At 32.0% G+C, this 21,884-nt stretch overlaps 1 protein-coding gene across 26 annotated transcripts in view; it reads right to left on the bottom strand.

The window, feature by feature from the left end:
* Positions 1 to 1,309: 1,309 nt before the first annotated feature.
* shot (dystonin-like protein short stop) overlaps positions 1,310 to 21,884 on the bottom strand; it is a 97,399-nt gene continuing 76,824 nt past the window's right edge. For 7 of the 26 annotated variants that reach the window (XM_035093772.1, XM_035093780.1, XM_035093788.1 and 4 more), the window contains 19 exons: positions 21,454 to 21,743; positions 19,679 to 21,370; positions 15,948 to 19,591; positions 15,665 to 15,676; positions 13,074 to 15,198; positions 12,733 to 12,980; positions 12,187 to 12,240; positions 11,856 to 11,897; positions 11,137 to 11,214; positions 10,569 to 10,858; positions 10,256 to 10,485; positions 10,029 to 10,146; positions 7,048 to 7,193; positions 4,673 to 4,832; positions 4,450 to 4,587; positions 4,178 to 4,361; positions 3,260 to 3,379; positions 2,932 to 2,988; positions 1,310 to 2,693 (listed from right to left, as the gene is read on the bottom strand). In XM_035093772.1, the coding sequence (XP_034949663.1) occupies positions 2,528 to 2,693; positions 2,932 to 2,988; positions 3,260 to 3,379; positions 4,178 to 4,361; positions 4,450 to 4,587; positions 4,673 to 4,832; positions 7,048 to 7,193; positions 10,029 to 10,146; positions 10,256 to 10,485; positions 10,569 to 10,858; positions 11,137 to 11,214; positions 11,856 to 11,897; positions 12,187 to 12,240; positions 12,733 to 12,980; positions 13,074 to 15,198; positions 15,665 to 15,676; positions 15,948 to 19,591; positions 19,679 to 21,370; positions 21,454 to 21,743 (9,794 nt within the window). In that variant the 3' untranslated portion in view covers positions 1,310 to 2,527. Of the gene's footprint in view, positions 2,694 to 2,931; positions 2,989 to 3,259; positions 3,380 to 3,677; positions 3,741 to 4,177; positions 4,362 to 4,449; positions 4,588 to 4,672; positions 4,833 to 6,008; positions 6,116 to 7,047; positions 7,194 to 10,028; positions 10,147 to 10,255; positions 10,486 to 10,568; positions 10,859 to 11,136; positions 11,215 to 11,855; positions 11,898 to 12,186; positions 12,241 to 12,732; positions 12,981 to 13,073; positions 15,199 to 15,664; positions 15,677 to 15,947; positions 19,592 to 19,678; positions 21,371 to 21,453; positions 21,744 to 21,884 lie in introns of all 26 variants that reach the window. The other 19 variants (XM_035093774.1, XM_035093789.1, XM_035093793.1 and 16 more) reach the window with 13 other exon arrangements.

The raw sequence follows: 21,884 nt of genomic DNA, 5'->3' as shown, positions 1-21,884 counted from the left end.
AATTCCTGGATTGTCCATAGTTATTTCTTTCTTTTAAAAAAATGCTCATATCTCGGAAACGGTAAGAGATAGCTCAAAAATAACGTAATTTTCGGGGGGTACTGTATGGGTTGTTTGTGTTAGCTGCCCTCACATTTCCAGTAGTACAAGCTGAAAAACGTGGTGTCGAACCGCTGTTATTTATAGCTTTTATTTTTGCATCATGTTTCAACATCTGTATTTATCCGCTAGTATTCAGGTTATATACGAAGTCCGGTATTCGACATTTAGGATTTACATCAACGTGATTAACTCTTTTTTCCAGAAAGGCTCATGTAACATGGTTTGTTGATCTTTGATGAAATTATGAGGTTTTTTTCCTAATTTTTTTTATTAACACAGAAGTAAACCCAAAAACGTATTAATGAACATGTACATAATGTCCTTTTTTATTAAATTTTCTGCACTACTAGAACACACTTACCATTATACAACTCAGTATCGTACGATTTTAGCGAAAAGTGTAGATGCGGACAGTTGGTCTAAACAAGAAGTTTCTCATACACTTCTGCGGGCAAACTGAAGAACTCCACTTTCTGATTGTGGTTGAACATTGAATGATAAACTAAAAAAGTCAATTACATAACTAAAACATCTTCATCCCATGACTCTTGTTTTTTTACCATCTAAAGTAAAAATTACGGCATTCATTTTTCTCCGTGTATTGCAGCATAAATATTAAAAGCATTCATCAAATAATTGAGGTTTAACGTACATTTGGTTCCATTATAAATGAAATTTCTGTAAAACCCATTATGACTGTTGAATTATAAAATATGTATATTTTTTAAGGAAAATAAAGTTTTACTGAAAAATAATAAATCCAATTAGCTTAAATATATCTAATGTATATTTTCACAGCAGTATTAGCAACGATACAGAATTTTACAATAAGGCAAAACAAAATCTTCACAAAAATGTTAATACATTAATCGTATTAGAAAAAATTAATATTAGAAATGAAAGTTTGTTTGTTTTTTTTTTTTTAATATTAGTTGCATTTTTTTTTAATATAAAAGAATTAGAAATGTCTTTTAAGGATTTTGTCCATAAATATGAGACTATTGAATCTCGTCTCACAATGTTTTATTTTTATTTTAGAATATATAATTATAATTACTTATCTATTCTTATACTTAATTAAACATTTTCGAGAATATCTGCAAAGTAGATTTGCCGTTAAAAAAAAGGAAAAAAAGTTGATACATGATTTGTGCCACATAAATATAAAACTAAGTTTGATTTTTTCTTTCTTCTTTTTTTTCTTTAATATAATAATGCAGAATAAGAGAATTAACCAATATTTACATAATATATATTCTCTTCTCCATAATCAGCTTTTTAATAATCGTTAACAAACGAATTTTCTGTTTTACAATTGAGCATTTGCATCTGTCAAAATACTAGAAAAAAAATTTAAGAATGCATTAAACGCATTTGATCTGGTTTTGTAACAAAATGATTCAAATCAAAATACAATTGTGGATGAAACTTCTACAAACACTCATATATCTATGAATCCCTAAATTTAGGGGGCAATCAATCAATTAATACAGTTTATTATAAAAACGATTACATCTAGGCAGGCTAGATTGCGATAATTATTTATTAGTTTATTTATTTATTTTATTATTTTCAGATCGTAAGTATACCAATTAGTTAATGATATATTAAAATTTTTAACAACAAGCAGACAGATATCTACTTCATTTGAGCACTAGTATCCTTTAATGATGTTTTATTTACCCCGAACCGGATTGATACTCAAAAGGAGTAGCTTTCTGCCTTTTTTCTTTCTACCTATAATTAATTATGTTTAGTGAAACGTTTAAGCAACGTCTGCAAATCGCAATTATACTCAACATCATTCGGTAATCTTTTCACCAGTATTCAAATAAGTGATGTAATAAATCACTCTAAAACCTTAAATTATTGTTTTAATGGCATCCAAATATGTGAGATTTTTTATTCTGTAAGAATAACTACTTATACTTTCTTGCAATACTTGGTATTCAAAGAAAATTCAGCATTTTTCTATTGTTGTTGTTTTTTAAAGGGCATTTGGTCCTTTAATAAATGATATTTTTCGTTCTGATTAATAAATCTATTTTACATTATTTTATATATCTCATGTTATTTAATAACGCTTTTAACTCCATAGTTTTTTGTCAAATAAAGACTTAATAATCATAACAAGTCATTAAGATAAACTCAAAACAAATTTGTAATTTTTTTCAACTTCTCTTCATATACTTTGCTCTATTCCTGTATATTTGTTTTATTTTTTATTTATTTTTGAGTAATAACTGGTTTTTGTAGACAATAGCAGTATTGAAATTAGTAGCAATATGAAATTTCAGTTAAAAATAGTACGAAAGCTCGTTCAAAGATATATTAATTTATACGCGAGATTATTTGTATGTCAGTGGAAAATTTTCTTTGAGAAAATTATTAATTATAAATTCGTCGTATTCTTTATATTGTTCAATTATAATCTAAATGGAGCTCGTTGATCGATAGGTGTAGCTTTTGATCCTTTGCGTGATGCTAGTGGAGTATTAGATACTGATGTGTCTGAAGCACCTGATGGTTTTCGTGACAACCTCGATGCTGGTGGTAGAGGTGTTGCTGATCCACTAGAAGGTGTTCGTGTCCTAATGAAAATGATCAATTAATTTTTAATTCTTTTCAATTCAAATCTACTATTCAATACATATACATTCAACTCCCAAACTTTAAAGTTTACATTTTTATTTAATTCAACCTTTTTCTTGTTTCTCGTCAAGCTATAATGTAAACTTTATTTACAAATTTACAGATAGAAGCATTTTACGATAAATCTACAATAGATAAAAGAAAAAGAAATGATCAGATAGACAAGAAGCTAGTTACCTAGCTTTTATAGCTGATGAAGTGTTAGTAGCTGAACTGGTACAAGCTGAACTGCCCCTAACATTTTACAATCAATTCATCAACAGTTAGTTACTCAGAATCAATCATAATTAAGTTAAGGGAAATATATTACAGTGGTTTAAAACGATAAAGGTCCAGAGAAAGAGAATACATTCTGAATAATGACACACAACTAAAAAAATAACAAAGTGTAAACTTTCACATCAACAAAAAAGAAGTGAATAATCCTAAAAAAAATATCATCAAGGATAACACAAAACAATATGAGTAAAGATAGACACGAAATTAAGCGACAGACAGAGCATACCCAGTAGAGTCAGTTGAAATTGTAGAATGGTTGCTTTGCGTGGAATGAGTTGAAAAGTTACTCGTTGTAGATTGAGGAGATTTTATATCTGGTCCCACGTAAACAGGAATCCGCGACCGACTAAACCATCACCATTAAAGTATCATGAGCACGACATTCAGCAATTAATCAAGCAAACAGACATTTTTGTTATATTATTAATTGATATCATTTACAATAGAATAGTAAAAGTACTGAAGTTTATGCTGATAAAAGAACTTATGGATATTTTATAAAATCCTTGATGTCATAAACAAAAACAAATATTTTCATTGGAATATATTTAACATTATGATGATTCCAACACCATTATATATGATCAAGCTTATCCCCACTCATCACCAGATGCTTTATTAATATTTTATTAATTTCGCTTTACCTATTTGGTGTTACAGCACCAGAAAGAGTTGGGATACTTGATGTTCTATAGATTGAACCCAGCCTAAAACAACGTTATGGGTTATGATGTGACTCTAAGTGTCAATTGATTCAACTAATTGGTTTTATTTGAACATATTATTTTTCTTCAATAACTAAATGAATTAATTAATGATATTTTCTTGACATCAATAAATATATGAAAAGCTATCTATATAACTATCGTTCATTCATTATGCTAAATTTGTGAATTATTCTACTTCGAATAAAATTAATTTAGAAAATTACTAGCAGATTTTGATGAATTTTTGATAGAAATTAATTGTTAATATTTTATTGGATATGAAAAATATTTAAAATTTGTAAATGCATGGATCAGCAATGCAGTTAGATTATTATAATGACTATCATTATTTTGTCAAAAAATTTGTTCAATGCGCATTAGTGTTTATATTTGAAATTTTAATGCAGGATATTTATGCAGAGATTAAGATGTTCTACCTTGATGGAACTCCACTTGCAGGACTGACGAGACCTGTTGGCGTACGTGGTCGAGAAGTAGCTGATCCATTTACTGGAGTGGCAATTTTCCTGCCAGACATGCTATTGTGACGACTAGATGATGGTGTATTGCCAGTGGTTCCCATTGTTCTGCGTGGAATGCGACTTGGAGTTCCGGAATCATCTAGAATATTATTTCAACTCATAAACTTATTCATGAAATAATTGTATAAATATAAAATATTAATTTTGCTAATGATTTCGTTAATTACCTGTACTATCTAATGACTGTGTTGATCCATAACGACTAGGTGGTTTGCTTCCCTGTCTGGATGCTGGTCTGCTACTTGGTCTACTTGCAGGTCGTGACGCTGGTCTCGATGCTGGACGGCTAGATGGCCGACTGCCACCTGTTGATTATTTAAATGATTAATTTATTTATTCATAAACATTAGTATTAAAAGAATGAAAATAAAAATGTTTAAATTTATGTACCTGGCGTTACTCCACTCCTATAAGGAGTACTAGTTTTTCGTCCCGAAAGTTTGAATGAACTTTCATTATCACTCAAACTATCTGGTGTTCCAGCACTCAGAGATGATCTAGAAGCACGTTGTTGACCCATAGGTACGCTTCGGACACTGCGCTCTCTTACCTAAGAGAAAATAATTCATTTTAATTTCAATAAATATTTTATTTTTCTGATAATAAGAATAATAAGAATATGAGTATCTAAATAGTTGTCAAACAAATGAAATATTCAAACAAAAAGAGGTAATACTTTTTTTTTTGTTTTTATTGTAGTTTGAATTTATGGTGTTGTGCGAGTGACTTTTTTCATTGCTGAAAATGGGCACATAAAGTGTTTATTTGTACATAAAAAAATTTTTTATCAATGAAAATAATTGAATAATTATTTTACTAGTCTTAAACCTTTATGAGTCTCCATTTTCAAAGTCACACATGGTGAAGTGTCTTGTATATGATAGCATGAGTACGTACCCACTGCTCCTACGAATGGATGAGGTACTAAAGATATTAGATTCAATTATGATGAAATAATAATTAATTACTTTTAAAGATAAATAAATTTTAGTTTGATTTTAACATTATGATTATCAAGATATTGAAAAGAAAAATCTTCAGTAAAATTATCAAGTATGATTATAGATAATTTAGTCATAATTGAATCTAAATGTATTCTACAGATGCATGCAAACTTACCAAGAGGAGTTGGGAAAGATATAGAAGCTTATGGTGATTCGAAGTATCTCCAATCAACGCCACTATGTGAGCATTAATGTAGGAAATAATTATGCACATTCAATAATCTATCATAAAGATGAAGCATATTCTCTTCAAGAAGATGTGTGCAAATGGATTTTACAATCAATATTTCATATATTATATTACATTATTATACTTGAAAATAGTTCTTTCTACTTATTTATCATTTTTCTTTTAAAGACAATTCAAGTTGAAATAATATTTCAGTAACAAAGTTAAAGGGGATGATTTCGAGGCATCCAAATAAACGAAATCATATAAACACAAACCAATGAAAACATGTCAAATAAATAAGAATAAAATTCATAATTATAAATGTTGATATAAAAATCAATGAAGTAAATGCGAGTAAAAGAAGTAATTAAGTTGATGAGGAAAGAGCGAGCTCATACTTAATAAATGATGAAAATATATACAGTACTTGAGGTTGGCTGATACTCACTGTACTACGCATTGCAATAACTACTTGTACTTGACAAACTCCCAATTACAGGCAAAAAATCATCACAACTCAATAGAATCAAAAGAGAATGATATTATTTACCCAGTGGTAAGAGGGGGCGTGCATGTGAAGAGGATACGAGCACGGAAGGTCCTCCTTTTGCCTCAAACTCTCAAATATCGGCATCAGCTGGTTCATAAACTCCTCCGCTATACCACAAATCAAATTAATCATACTACATGTTTAAAATTGCCAATTCTCCAGAATATTCAAGCAATTCTCTAGAATTTTTCTTCTTTTTTTTTAATCCTATGAATTTCTAATGTCCTTCAAATGATTGTTACCTAAATTTCAATAACTCACGTACATTTTTTTATTCGACTTCTTATATCTATTAATTTATGAAAATTTTTAGATAAATTTTTTAACTAATTTCTTTGACTTGTCACGTTATTTTGAACAACCTCTATCATATAAAAAATTCATTCAATTGTTTTATCATTGTTTTTAATGAGTTGTTGGCCTGTAAAGTTGATAAAAGTTTCCTAAATCTAAAAAAATGGATTTATTATTTAAATAGTTCTGATGATGAAGCAATTATTGCAATAGCTCTTAGCAATTTTTAATTTCATCAATTTCATTGTTATTCAATAAAAACGAAATGCAATGTAAATTACGTTGATGACTTGTGAGGGGCGCAAAATTATTGAATAAAAATCACATCTCCTGAGGTTCTTATGATAAATACACTCATCACGCGGTTCCTACTTATTTAAAGACCTCCACAGGTATTTCTTACCAATCTTACTACAAATTCCATTCAAATAATTCTACAAAATGTTGAAAAACATGCGCATGCATATATCTTATTATTTATGGCTCAGATTTCCCTTGATACTTACTGAGGTATCGTTGAAAGCGAATGGTTAACGCTTTTTTGGATCAGAAGATTATTTGGTGCTTATATTTATGTGCGAAAGATATAAAATGCGGGTGAAATAAAATAAAATTAAACTTTCGTAGAATATTAAAGATAGTGAGGTAGAGTTTAAATTGTAACTTAATATTCTACGAAAGTGAAAAATAAAGTGAATGTTTGAAGTGAAAAGATTGATCCTTATTGCATGGTGAGTGAAGTTACCTTGGTGATTGGACCAGCAGATGACATTTGTGTGCGTTGAAGGGTTGAAGTTGGACTTGGTTTGGATCTGAAGGCTGTCATAGTCTGGCTGACACCATCCGCCAAGATAAATTGCTCTCTCAGCTCAATATTTGTTCGTCCCTTGGCTACAGTGTGTTGCGTGCACGCAGTTAGTAGGAATACACAAAAGAATGGTCAAGGATAAGAGAAAAGGTGCAGAATATTTATTAGAAAATTTTTCCAACAGTTAACCAAATTTAAAATAAAACGAAGAATTCAACATCAGAACATGACAAAGACCAAGAAAGAGATAAGAGAAAATTATGCATAAATTTTGTTGATAGTTTTAAGGAGCAGAAAGAGAATCAGCAATTAGTTTTTCACAAGTTTTACAAAGTCAATCATGCATAAGAATAATGATAGAGTTTTTGAGAGAATGAAAATGATTAATTGTAATAATAATAAATAATTGAAAATTAAAAACAAAAACAGTTATAATAGAGTAGAGTAAGTTGGAAAAAAAAATAAAGCGTGTATGTGTGTATTGTGTAAAGGAGCAGAAAAAGAACAAAAACAATATAATTGTAAATAAAATAATAAGTGATAAATAAAATACAATTATAAAATAAAGTAAAATCACACCAATAATCCAATTAATAACTAAAACTAAGTAGTACTAATAGAATATTTTACTATCTTACTAAAAAAACTTGATCTTGATTCAAAAATTCCAATTGATTATTTAAAATTAATATGGTAGATATAAAAAAAATTAATAAATATAAAGAACAGGGGTAGGCAAACTTTGATTTTTGCGAAGCATCAGTAAAAAGGTCGACCTAGTAAAATCTTATATCTCTCTCACTTTTACTTGCAGGTGTAATAGCTCTGAAAATTATACTTGGAGAGCCACGTTTTCCCATCTCTGGTAAAGAACGTGCTCAGGAAGACTTGGGTTGGATAAGATTTACAAGAGGATTTTCCCGGCGATTAAGGACTTTTATAATATTCATTTTTAAAATAAACTCTTTGATCCCACATTAATGAATGATGAATTAAATTAAGACTAAGTTAAATTTACTGTCCCATAATTAAAATTATTTGAATCAATGCATAAATCAGCTGCTGATATATTTTAATAATCAAGATCAAGTTTAAGATTCAGCTCTAACATAGATCACATATCACAACTGTATATGATCACTGCCAAGAAATATAGATATAAAAATTCACGAAACCTTAACACCATGCTGAAGAAAATAAATAATATTTAATGATAGCAGATTAAATTATACCATTTAACCAATCAAAAATAAATGGACTCATCTAAAGGTAGCGTAGCTAAAGCCTTAAATTTTGAATATGTACCTCCAAACTTTTTTACCTCAATGATTATTTATAAAAAGTATAATATATTTTATTACATATAAATATATATTATATTATATTTGTTGAAAATAATGAATAATTTCAAGCGATAGAGTAAATTATGGCTTAAAATTTCTCGAAAAACTAAAGTATAAAAACAGGTTGAATATTTAAATAATGAAGGAAAGAATAAAGGTTAAAAAAAAAAACATAAAAACAACAATGATATTCACATGCGACGTTCATGAATGATGTTAATCATTTATCTATACTCCATTTTTTGAAAGAAAATATTAATTATCAGTTCATAGTTCTATTGATAAATAAAGAAGTAAACTTTTTATTTTTATCTAATTTGTCTACCATTGAATATAAATAAAAACATTTATCTTTCCATATTATTACTTACATTGATTTAAATTATTATTTTGAGATATTAATTATAAAGAAAAAAAATCTTTAAAAAACAATAAATAAGTCCAGAAAAAGATAGATAATATGAACTGATTGAATAAATTGTTTCTAAATATAAACAACAAAATTATTTACATTTAAAAAAAATAGAGTATAAATAAAGGATTAAAAATGATCGTGCAATGGACCTCACCGAGTGGACACCAGCCCTCGTGCTGTTCCGGCTTGTTAGGATCCGGTATTGGCATTAGAAAGACTTGAGGAATCAATGATGGAAAATATTTAGTCTTTTTTTTAGTTTAGCTAGGAGAATCATGCAATTTAATTCAGTTATTTGTTAATAATTCAATAATTCTCGTGTATTTAACAAAGAGTAAAGTTATTAAAACAGCATCTAATTGTTATTAAACAATGATCAATGACTGATTAATAAACAAATGCCCTAATCTTACTATTATACCTTTACAAAGAATTATACCACTCCCCTTAAAAATACAAATTCAAATAAAAAATAAAAATAAAAAAACATCTCTAATAAATTACTACGGATTAAGCAAAGCAAAACACCGGGCACACATCTCTTTACATTCGTAAACTAACAATATTTTAGTCCAAATAACAATTCACTCGTTATTGAATTAATTACACTTTTTGTTGTTACCTCAGGAGTTGAGATCATACACACAAACGCTTTGGAGTTATTATTATCATTATTATGATTAATATTAACAAATTGTTATTAACGTAGAGCCCCGTATATGTACGTTTTCATTAGATCATTAATTAGTCAATTATTATTATGCTAATGCGTAATTCAATTATTAAAGTTAATGCGATAATTTCCGAAATGCTATTGCTATTCTTCTGTTAACCAGGCATGAAATGGATACTGATATTTATGAGAATGATTTAAATGAATAGAAATGAATTAAAATATAAATAAATTTTAAGTTAATAAATGACTTCAAGATAAAACTAAATTTAACTAAATAATTGAAAATAAATTATTTTAATTTAATCTGCCTCCTAGGGGGATTCCTATTAATCTTCAATTTTCTAATTATATTTATTTCAGTTTTTTATTCCTATATTATTAATTAATACTTATTTCTTATAATTTTTATGTTCATTATTATTATTATATGATTTATTCATTAGAATAAAAGGGATGGTTTTAAGTAAAATGGACAGAAACTTACCGCGACATGGATCATTCTTCAAAAGGAACTCGTCCAAGGCTACCCATCCACCACCAACTCGTACCATGACAGTGGATCTTAAGATACGCACTAAGCGCAATTTTTGACTGTCTCCAAACTGAATAAATATAAATGATAAATTAATTTAGTTTAATTAAAATGATTGGAATATTAAAAAATTGATATAGAGAATGAAAAAATTAAAATGAAAAATTTGAAAATCTTACCCTATATTTTCCTTCACCAACTTGGAAGACTCGGAATTTCTGTCTACATGTACAAAGCATAACAAGACGTTTGACTTCATCATGAATTTTATCAGTATCATTATAAGTTTTTCTTTCTTCCCAATCTGGTCGAAGAGCTGCGATAAATTCTTTCCAATCAATCAAACCTTCACCATGGCGATCAAACAAATCTGCTACAGCATTCATCTCCAAACGTGAGGTATCGAACTCTGAAAATTGGCATAATTTATTCAGCAAATGTTTCTGTTTATAGATTTTTAAATTAATTTAATTCTTCATTTTAAATACTTACTTGTATTCATAATCCCTTGGATAAAATCTTCTCTTGGAATAAGACCATCGTTGTTTTTATCCATCTTTCTAAAGAGATCCGTCAATCTTGATTTCTTATGGTTCATAAACTTAAGGAATCTTTTGCGCCAATCTTCCCAGCTGAAGTTCCTGACACGATCCAGTTCATCGATATAATTAAGTTTATCTTGAAGACGTCTTTGACGTTCCCAAGCCATCATCCACACATTACGCCAACGATCCCAAAGAAGTTTAACACGTGGATTGCGGAATTCAGGTTCAGCTCCCTTGCTACTCAAATAATATTTTATTGTATTATCACTTCATTAGTTGAAACATTGACAAATTAATATTAAAGTGTAATAAAAAAAAAATGTGATATATAATTTAACATATCATAATTTCATGTCACATTCTTCAAAAAATTATCTGATAAAAATAGCCCATACAATCTACTCAAGTTTCATTTAATAATCATTCGATTTTCCACACAGTTTTTGACATAACTTATTGACACTCTGATAGATATATTTTATGAGATAAACAATAAAAATAAAAGGATGACGAACCTTCCTTTAGGTGGAAAGCGAGGACCAATGTGTGGCAGTGAAGGATCTGGCGTTCGATCACGGCCTGGACTGGCTCGGCTAAACAAGAACATGCGTCAAATCACTCATAACACTCTACTCAACTCTATTTATTATGCCATCTTGAGATATGATGCTATTTTATTTCTTTTTAGATTTAAACAATCAATACAAAAATTTTATTAATTAGACTTAAACACAATTATTGTTCACAAAATCCATTTAATTGAGGGAAGAATATTATTAATGGTTAAAAATTTGTGTATTGATTTCATCAAAATGTTTCTTATTTAATGTATTTGTATATTAATGTACTGTGTGATTACTTATTAATACTTATATTTAATTATTTTAATGAATAATTTTTGTTAACTAATATTCTTATGTTCTATAAAATTAAAATATGTATTCCTCAACATACTGTGAATATATAACATATAATTATAAATTAATATATTTATATTTAGACAATTAAAATAAATAAGTGATTTTATATTATGTGACTAGAACAAATATGAAGCATAAAAAAACAAACATATTGTGCATGATATTATGTAGATTAATCAATTCAACTAATTAATTCGTTCTATTATACATTTTTGTGCGTGTATAATTCTTTATACAGTGTTCTAGTGTTATCAATAGTAATTGTAAGTGTGCACTTGTGTTATAAGAACAAATATATTTCACAGAAAGCGTACCTTCCACGACGTGATTGCAACAGATCGCGACTGCCTTTGAAACTAGACAATAGTAAATCAATGATATTGTTAAAACAAAAAAAAACTTGATAACACAGGTATTGGATATGTAATAATATAATTTAGAATAAGAATAAGAATAAAATAATTTTAGTAGAGAATTGAAAAAAAAAATAAACAAATTCAAAAATCGTTGTCTCGAATTATGTAAATTTTAATAAATAATTATGTTGTTCAGTAGATAAATTATGATGACAATTAATAATAAAATGGTATTTGTCGTAATAATGGTAATTTAATACATAAACAAATAATGCCAAGCAACACAAACCTTTGTTTACGAAGTGGCTGCTCGTCATGATCACTTTCTTGATAAAGATCCTTACTGTTGGTTTAACATTGCACCATGCAAACAATAGACACATGAGTGATGAAATGTGACACATAAATACAAAGGATTATTCAAGCATAGAATATATTAGATATTGCAAAAGTTGATAATTTTTCATAATTATTTGCATATTTTTAAATTTATTGATTTTAATATCATTAATCATTGATTTTTAATAATTAAAATAAATATTTTTTTTGTGATTAAAAAATTAATAAAATTATTGAAGCTTAATAGAAAAAAAAACAAGCATTTAAAAATTAAATACAAAATAAATTTCATAGTTAAATTTGGATTATTGTAAATTAACAAAACTTTCGCAAAGATCTAATATTATTGTGTACAACAACCAAAAAAAGTCAAATTAAATTGTGAAATAATAATCTAGTGCAATTTTAAAATTATAAAACAAAAAATTTAAACAAGACAATGTGATAAGTGTTGTTTGAAAATAAAGTGATAAATGTCAACCTCATGCCTACTTACACAGAGCCTGGTAATCTGCTTTTGGACATCTTCCGAGCATCCTTGATAGGTTTTATTTGCCTGGCTTTACATACGCTGTCAACTTCAACTTGTCTTCGGCTAGTGTTTTCCATAAATTCGCGATGGTCTGCGATAAGCATTTCTAACGTTGGGCGATCATCTGGAAGTGGTTCAGCTTCTAGTGTTATTAATGTATTTGTAAGACCCTCCAACCAAGCGAGTAATTCTTCGAGAAGGTTATCAAGATCCTGTAAAGATATGATTTAATTTAAAAATGTCCAACAGAATTAATAACAAAATTCTAAAAATAGAAATAATAAATATTTTAAATAAATTCCCACCTGTAATCCTTGCATATGATTTTCAAGACGTTGATTTCTTTGCTGAGCCCAAGTAGCAACTTCTTCCCATCTGGATTGAATGATAGTAATCCAGTGCTTGATAACAGTAGCACCATCCGGATGAGCTTTGCCAAGAATCATATGAGCAAGCTCCAAGGTATTATCTTTTTCAATTTCTTTCTGATGTAATTCTCTAAGGAATTTCTCATGTTCCATCAGCTGATTTCTGCTTTCTTGTTCATCTTCCGGTAGTTGTCCAGCGAATCTGAGTTTCATTTCAGCATCACTTAACCATTCCAGAAGTACATGAACGGCTTTGTGAAGTTTCTCAGCATCTCTGAGAGCTTCATCAAGACGTTTGGATTTATTATCTGACAAGCGATTAACAGTATTCCAAAGAGTATTTACTTCAGATAGTTGAGATCGGATGGTATGAGCATCTTCAACAGTAGCCTTTGACTCTAATTCTCTTCCAGTTCTAATAACCGATTCCATTTGAGTTGCTCGTGATTCTAAATCTCTTTCGAATGATCGATGTTGTTCTACAAGATTCGTAACAGTGTCTAAATCACCATGAAGAGGTCCAGTATTGGATAATTGTTTTTCTGTTTTCTGGAGCCAATCAAGAAGAGCTTGAATAGCTTCTTTGAATTGTCCAGAGAAGAGCAGAGCTTCTTCCAATTTCCTTTGTCTGTCGACACTCTTACTGCAAACTGTAGTCCATTTGCCTTTGAGTTCATTGAGAAGTTCTTTCAGAGCAGGTTCATCAGTCTTAGGTGCTTTGTCTTTAAGATTCTTTCCATTTTTCATCGTGGTATCGTAAGTGCCTTGTTTAGCACTTAAAGCTTTTTGAATTTCTCTATGTTTGGTCAAACGTGTTTTAATCTTTTCTGGATCATTACCACCTACTCCTTCAGATGCCATCTCATCAAGAGTCTTCTCAGTTTCATCTAACCAGTTCATCAAATGAGACCAGGCATCGTGGAATTCTCTAGCCTCTTTGTATCCATGATCCAATGCTCTTGTTCTTTCAGCAGATTTCGAAACAACACGTTCCCATCTGTGTTGAACACTGACTAATAGATTTTTGATCAAAATAACATCTTGTTTTTGTGAGAAATATTTTAATTGAGTTCCTTTTTTGTCTAAATTAAGCATTGTCTCTCGATGAACTCCTACATCCTTCTGGAAAGCTTTATGATCTTCTATTTGAGTAAGAATTGTCTCCATTACTCGAGAAACAGGTTTCAAGTTAGTTAATATTTTTTCTGCATTCGTTAGCCAGTCAACAAAGGCTTGCAAGGCATCATGGAACTCTGTAGCTTCTCTTAGAGCGATTTCAAGTTTAATCTTTTTGTCACTAGCTCTGGCAATGACACTGTCCCATCGTTGTTTCAAATTTCTTAAATTGTGATTCAAAGTTCCAGCACTAGAAGCTCCAGCTCTCTTCAAATATTCTTGTCCTTGTTGTAGAACAGTTTCTACTTTAGGTCGATTCATTTCAAGTTCGTTGTAAACTTCCATAAACCGTTCTAGCTGTTCTGAAGCTGTTTCTGGCAAGCCTCCAACTGGTCTAGATGCCACAATCATATTATCAACATCTCCAAGCCACGATAATAGATCTTGAATTTCTGCAGTAAATGATTGGGCTTCCCTAAGTGCATCTTCAAGCTCTCTCTGCCGATCAGCAGCACGTTGAAGAAGATCTCGCCAACGACGATTGAGAGTTCCAAGTTTCTCTGCTGTTGTTGAAGCTTCTGTTGTTCCTTTTCCGTCTTCTATCAATTGTCTTCCAGCGTCATTTAGCGTATCTACACTAGTTTGATGTGCTTGGATGTCATTTATTAAGACCTTTAACTTGGCCAACTCTACTTCTATCACTTGAGGATCTCCAGCAACAGGTTTCAAGTCGTCCAAAGTTCGGTCAGTTTTATCAATCCAAACTAAAAGTTCATCAAGGGCATGTTGGAATTGACCCAAACGGAGAAGAGCATTCTCTAGAAGACGTTGCCGTTCAACTACTCCTCTTAATAAGGCATCCCATCTACGGTTCACAGCACCGAGAGGCTCCTTGATCGCCGCAGCTTGCTCCGATGATGTTCTTTCTGTTAATTCTGCAGCTTGCCTAAAGAAAAAATTATTCAAATGTTATTATTGTCACTCATATTTTTATAACAAAAAAAAATCTTCAACACAACGATTAATCAAAATCACCACGGCTGCACAGCTTTGCTACATACGTATTTTAATTTTTTATCAGCATAAAGACTAAAAAGAAATAGCGGGTATCCTGTTTCTTTGGATATAGCAGAAAGTATTAAAAAAATTCTGGATGATGAAGCTCAAGGATTTTTATATTGTATTTTTGTATTCATAAATTGTATTAGCACCGTATTTTCATGCGTCATATAAAGAATAATTATAAATTATAATTAAATGGTTTGCTGTAAAATACTGATAGTAATTTATTGTTCAGCAGGTTAACAGCACAAATTTCTCTGTAAATTACAAAGGATTCTGTTTATGTACATTTATTTTTAAGTCAATAAGCCATGCGCTAATCAAAGTGACAACCAAAGAAGTTGACTTGCCTTGTCAGACTCCTATGTTCCGGGACGGAAACAGGAATGTTTGCAATTAAAAAATATTTTAACATCATTATCAATTGAATGAAAGTTACATTTTATAATGAAATTAAGAATTATATAACTTTTAATTCTTTTAATTTTGCGGAAAAGATTTATAGATTTTTAAATATAAATATTATTGTTTCTTATATATTAACTGATCAAGTAATCAATTGAAATAATTAATTGAAATTCTAATTGTTTTTGTTTTAAAAGATGATTGACTATTAAATATACAAATACTCACCGATTTAGAGCTTCGACTTTCACCATATGTGGATCCACTTCAGCTTTGAAATCAGAAAGTTGTTTAATTTGTCTCTTAACAGAGTCAATGTCACTTCCCAATGGACCCATCTCAGCAAATTTATCTTCAGCTTCTTGGAGGAATTCTAACAAGTTTTGTAAAGTCTCATGGAACTCCATAGCTTTCTCCATAGCGTCAATTAAATTCTCTTCACGTCTTGCGTACAAAGCGGTGACATTGTCCCAAGCCTGATCTAAATCTTCCATGTGCTTACGCACTTCTGGTTTGTCTGGTTCTCCACAGAGACCCATGAGTTCATGTCCAGAAGCTCGAACTTGTTCAACATCAGGTTTAGTTTGATCAATCTCATGTCTGATTTCTTGGAGGGCCACTTGTTGCTGTTGAATAGCAGCAGGTTGAGCTGCAGGTGGAGCTTGGCCAGAAAGAGCATCTTGAAGCTCTCGAAGAGTTGACATAACTCCATTGAGCTCAGACCAGAATTTTTCAGCCACTGCTAAGGTCTCATCTAGAGTCCTACCACGATCGTTTGTTGCTTTTTGAACTTCTCCCCAGAGTTTATTCAGTTTTTCTAATTTTCGTTTAATGTCTTTGACTGCAGGATCTTGTTTATTGCCAGCCTTATTGATAACATCATCAGCAGCTTTCTTTACTGCAGCGTAGGCCTCACTTCTTTGAGCAATATCATCAGCCAAAGCTGCATTATCTTCCATTTGGTCACGTAGACGAGGAGGATGAGCACTAATAGGTTCGGCACTGTGTACTTGGTCAGCTGTTGAAGTTAAAGCACGCAGCATTCCTTCTAATTTGTCAGAGAACTGCGAGGATTCTTGAAGGGCTTGTTCAAGAGTTTGTTGACGAGCTCGTAATTCAGCTCGTAATGCAGCATAACGTGCATTATCCTGATCCAAAATATCTTGAACTTTGATACCTTCTTCTTCATTGCAGAGTCTAATCAAAGCCTCTCCAGTTTTGTTTAATTTTTCGATCAAGGGTTTGTGTTCGTTGATACTTTGCATCAATAATTCATTTTTATCTTGTTGAGCGGCTATTAGATCTGGTCTCAATGCTGGCATCGGAAGCATTGATACGTGATGTTCTGCTTCTTCTAACCAACTAACTAAACCTGCGTGAGTGTCACGAAGATGTTCGGCAAGTGGTAGAGCTTGTTCTAAAGCACCTAATCTATCAGTCGACAATCCAGAAACGATCTCCATGATTTCTCTAAGATCTTCCATCTTATCTCTGATAGTTGCAGTGTCTTCATGATGAGTATTTTCACGAATAACTTTTTTAGCTGTTGAAATAACATCTCGTACACGGCCTTTTTGACTGGAGATGTCATCATTAAGTGCTTTATGTTCTTTCAATTGAACTCTGATGATTTCTGGTTCACTGCTGGGTGGGTCTGCTTCTCTGAGTTGATTATCAACCTCTCTAAACCAATCGAGTAACTCATCAATGTCTCCAATTACTTCAAGTGATCGTTGTTTGCTGAGTTGAATTCTCTCTGCCTTACGTTGAATTTGCTCAGCAATTGCATCAAATCGTCTGTTATCTCTTGTCACCAAACCTTCAATGGTAGCTGCACCTTCTCCGGGAGAAATTTGGCAAAGTTGTGGTCCAACTGTATTGATCTTTTCTAAAATAGGTCGGTATTCTGATATCTCCATTTCTAATCGAATGATTTCTTCTTCACGAGGCTCTGCTGATTGTAAAGCGGCTTCCGCTCCCTGCATCCAATCCATTAGACGATTGTGATTGTCATGGAATTGTTGCACTAATGGTAGTGCTTCTTGAGCATGTTTTAAAAGATCAGATCCACGTGAGACCAAATCATTAAAACGACGTTGAAGGGAGTCTAGTTTATCTTTAAGCTGTAAGGCTTCGTCACTAGAGATATGTTTCATCAATTCTAAACCGGAATCAGTTGTGCTATCAACTTCAGTTTGTCTAGATGATACTTCTTCAGTTAAATCAGCGAGATCTTCCATTTGTTGAAGTAATTTTTCCGTATGAACTGCCAAGACTCGGTATCGTGATAGTCTTTTCTCCATGCTTTCCATCCATGCTTGAAGATCTTGGTAAGAGAGGACCAAATGACGAAGTCCTTGTCTTGATCTTTGTAAAAGATTTCCTAAAGCTTCAGATCTTTCTACTAAATTAGCATATCTATCTGCAGCATCTTGAAGTTTGTCTGCTAAAGCAGCTGCTTCATCTTCTCCGACAAGGCTCATAAGCTGACTTGCAACTTCGGTCAATTCACTGAAGTAAGGTTTCTTAGACAGGATATCGTCATGAAGAACGTCATGTTCTGATACTCTTTGTTGAATTTTTTCTTCATCTGTTGGCACAAGTTCCATATCCTTAACTTTTTTCTCAGTTTTATCTAACCAGATAGCCAAAGGAGTTAATTTCTCTTGGAATTCTTTAGCTACAGCCATTGCTTGTTCTAAAGCATCCATTCTCTCTGCAGCTCCTTCTGTTAGAGCATCGAATCTACCCATCAGATCTTTCATTCTCTTTTCAATAGCCTTACGTTCTTTAGGATCAACAGCTGCAGCAACTTCTTGACCCATATTGAAGAGAGATGACATGGAATTTTGACGATCCATTAACATCTTCTTCAAGAATTTTTGCTCTTGAAGTTGAGCCTTAACTACTTTGTAATCAGATGATGGTGGTTTTTGATTAGCTACCATCTCTTCAGTGTCTGCAAGCCATTTTTCTAATCCATCTAAAGCCTCTTGGAATTTACCAGATTGGAGTAAACCAACATCTAATTTACGATCACGCTCGTTAAGCCTGTCTTTAAGATCATTCCATTTTTCATTCATTTTATCGAGATCTTTTTCAATTCCACTGGTGTTGACATCACGACCAGCACTTTGAATCAATCCTTGACCGACAATATTACATTCATCAACTGCACGAGCGATAGGCTCAATCTTCTGAACTTTCAAAGCACGGAAATCTTCTTGTTGAGCTTTAATAGAATCAACTTCTGATCCGATAGGTTTGAATCTTCGCACTTGTTCACTGGCGTCATTTATATCGTCCATAACATCGCCATGCATATGATAGAACTCTTGTAATTTATCCAACACAGCTGTTAGTTCTTCAGCTCTATTACGAGCACGTTCGTCAAGTTTCGTTACTTGACGTTTCAAAGTCTCGATTTGATCACGAGTGGCAACAGAATCAACAGCGAATCCACTATCAACTAGATTTTCTCCAGCGTTCACTAGATTAAATACTTCTTCTGATGCTTTGGTGATCTTGCTTAGTAATTTTGTTACTTCTTCAATTTGGATACGTACTGTTCTGATGTCACGGCCGGGTGCTTTCATAGACTCAAGTTCATTTTCCAAATTTGACAAGTCATACGTCAATGCTTTCACGTGATCATTGAACTGTGCAACAGCTGTTGCTGCGCTCTGAAGATCATTACAACGATCATCAAGTTTGCCTAATAAATCGTTGATGCGATCAGCAATGTTGTCAACTTCATCCAAAAGATGAGTAGCATCTACACCTTGTTCTCTGGCGTTGTTGACTAAATCATTGGCTTGTTGTCTTACAGATTGCAATGGTTTCTTCAAAGCTGAAGTTTCTTCTCGTAGATTCTGAAAGAAAATTTTTAATAAAATTAATTAATGTACTAATTAGATAATAATATGACAATAAATAGATTGTAGAAAACTAAATAGTACCTTGATTCTGTCGAGAAGCTTCGAATCCTTAGAAGCTCCTCCCAAAGCATCATGTGAAGCAAGTTTATCTTCACACCTCTGCAAACCATGTTGTAAATCTCGAAGACTTTCATTGAAATCAGTAAGATGACGAGCTGTATCTTCCAAAGATTGAGTTCTAGTTAACAAATCATTATTTAATTTATCCCATCTGGTCTTCATTGCGCTTAATTCATTCTTAACCACATCTTTATCAATATCACAAGCACTGAGGAATGTTTCTCCAAGAGTTTTGTTATTTTCAAATTCTCCCGAACGCTTCCAAACTTCATTTCTGAATGAAGACAATTCTTTGAGTTGTTTTTCAATGTCTTTACGTTTGAATGACGTCGGTTTTAAGCTTTCAAGCTTGTCTTCAGCTTGACGGAGCCAAGGAAGGAATGAATCTTGAGCTCTATAGTATTTTTTACAGTGTTCTGCACATGTTTGTAATTTTGTATGTCTATCAAGAGTATCTTTCTTCAATCTATCCCATTGAGCCTGCATTTTATCTAAATCACGTTGAAGTGTTCGGTTTTCTGACTTCTGTGATCTTGCAAGTATGTCTCGGCCTTTATTCAATAGCATAATGACTTCATGCTCTTTACCCATCACGTTACGGTAGATTGGTTCGTGATGGTCAAGTTGTTGCTGTAATATTTCTCTGTCAGCTGAAACTAATAATTTCTCAGACATATTTCCAAGTTCATCAGCAAGCCAGCCAAGAGTTTTACTGCATGAAGCTTCAAACTGTCGGCCATCTCTTAAGTTTCCTTCGATCTCTGCTTTTCTATGGTCTAATTTCTTTTGTAAATTGGTGTAAAGTTTCCCAACGGCTGCAAGTTTTCCTTGAATTTCTGATTTTGAAGCTGGATCACTTAATACTTCGCATAACTGTTCTCCGGCTGCTTCTGCATCAGCTAAAAGAGGTCGTTGGCCTTCTAATTGACGCTCAAGATTTTCAATTTTACGGAGTTGTTCTTCTGGATCTTTATCAAGTGGAAGATCATCTAAGTTATCGGAAATAGCTTGAAGAGCATCACGAAGACGATTAAGACTAGCATCAAATTCTCGGCTGGTATCAACAGCATCACCCAAGCTTTGAGCACGCTCGTCGAGTCTATTTACTTGGTCAGACCATCTTCTAAGAATGCTATTCAATTTATCACTAATTCTTTGACCATCAACGGAATCTTTAGTCAATCGGCTCAGAATATTTTCTCCAACTTCAACTAGATGATCGAGCTGAGGTTTTTGAGTTCTAAATTCTTCTCTAAGTACTTGTACTTGTTGAACTTGACTTGCAACCATCCTAGGATCAGATGAAATTGGACCTAGAGCTCCCAACATTCTTTCTTTAGCTCCAAGCCAGGAGTTAAGACTTTCGTAAGTGTCATGGAATTCTTTGATGTCTTCTAAGAATTTAATTCTGTCTTTGCAACGATCAGAAATAGACTTCCAACGGCTTGCAACATCTTCTAGTTCGTCGTTAAGTCGGTCAGAACCGTCAGCATCTTTTTTGCGACGGACTATGTCACGGACTTGGGTCTTTGTGCTGTCAAGAAGAGATTGTTTTTCATACATTTCCTCTATAACAACTTTAATAAGCTTGGCAGTCTTGTCTGCTTCTTCTTTGGACGATGGAATGGATTCTTTTGGTAATTGACGTTCAATCTGTAAAATAAGGTTGCAATTATTTTTCTAAATAAGAGTTTATTAATTTATACTGCTAAAAAACTAACTTCATTTCGTCATACCTTGTCTAAGAACTGAAGTAATGTCTTCAAATTGTCCAAGAGTTTTCGTACTTCTTCTTTCACACTGTCCAGCTCAGTTTGACGATCGGCTAATCTGACACCAAGAAGACCATACCGATTATTGATCTCTGATAATTGTTGCTGAACTGGGGAAAGCTCCTCAAGGTGGAAACCATCCTGACTTGATCGTCGGCTGCTGAATCCACTGCTACCACCTGGAGAGACCGGACTTTGTACTGCGTACAACTTAGAGGGGGAAGGTGAGCGACCGTCTTGTGACATTCGGCGGACTACAAAAAAAAAATTTAATAAAAAAAATCAAAAACTGAAAATGCTGTGAAAGTGGAGCTAGATGCGAGTTATGGCGAAGAGAAATGAGAGGATAGTGTGGATAAAAAATAATGTGTTATAAAAAAAAAATATTAATCCTA

This window comes from Chelonus insularis, unplaced genomic scaffold (genome assembly GCF_013357705.1).
Source record: "Chelonus insularis isolate UGA/USDA-ARS -01 unplaced genomic scaffold, ASM1335770v1 scaffold_277_pilon, whole genome shotgun sequence".
Lineage (NCBI taxonomy): Eukaryota > Metazoa > Arthropoda > Insecta > Hymenoptera > Braconidae > Chelonus > Chelonus insularis.
The sequence above is the reverse complement of the archived record's forward strand: the minus strand, read 5'-3'. Positions and strand labels throughout refer to the sequence as shown.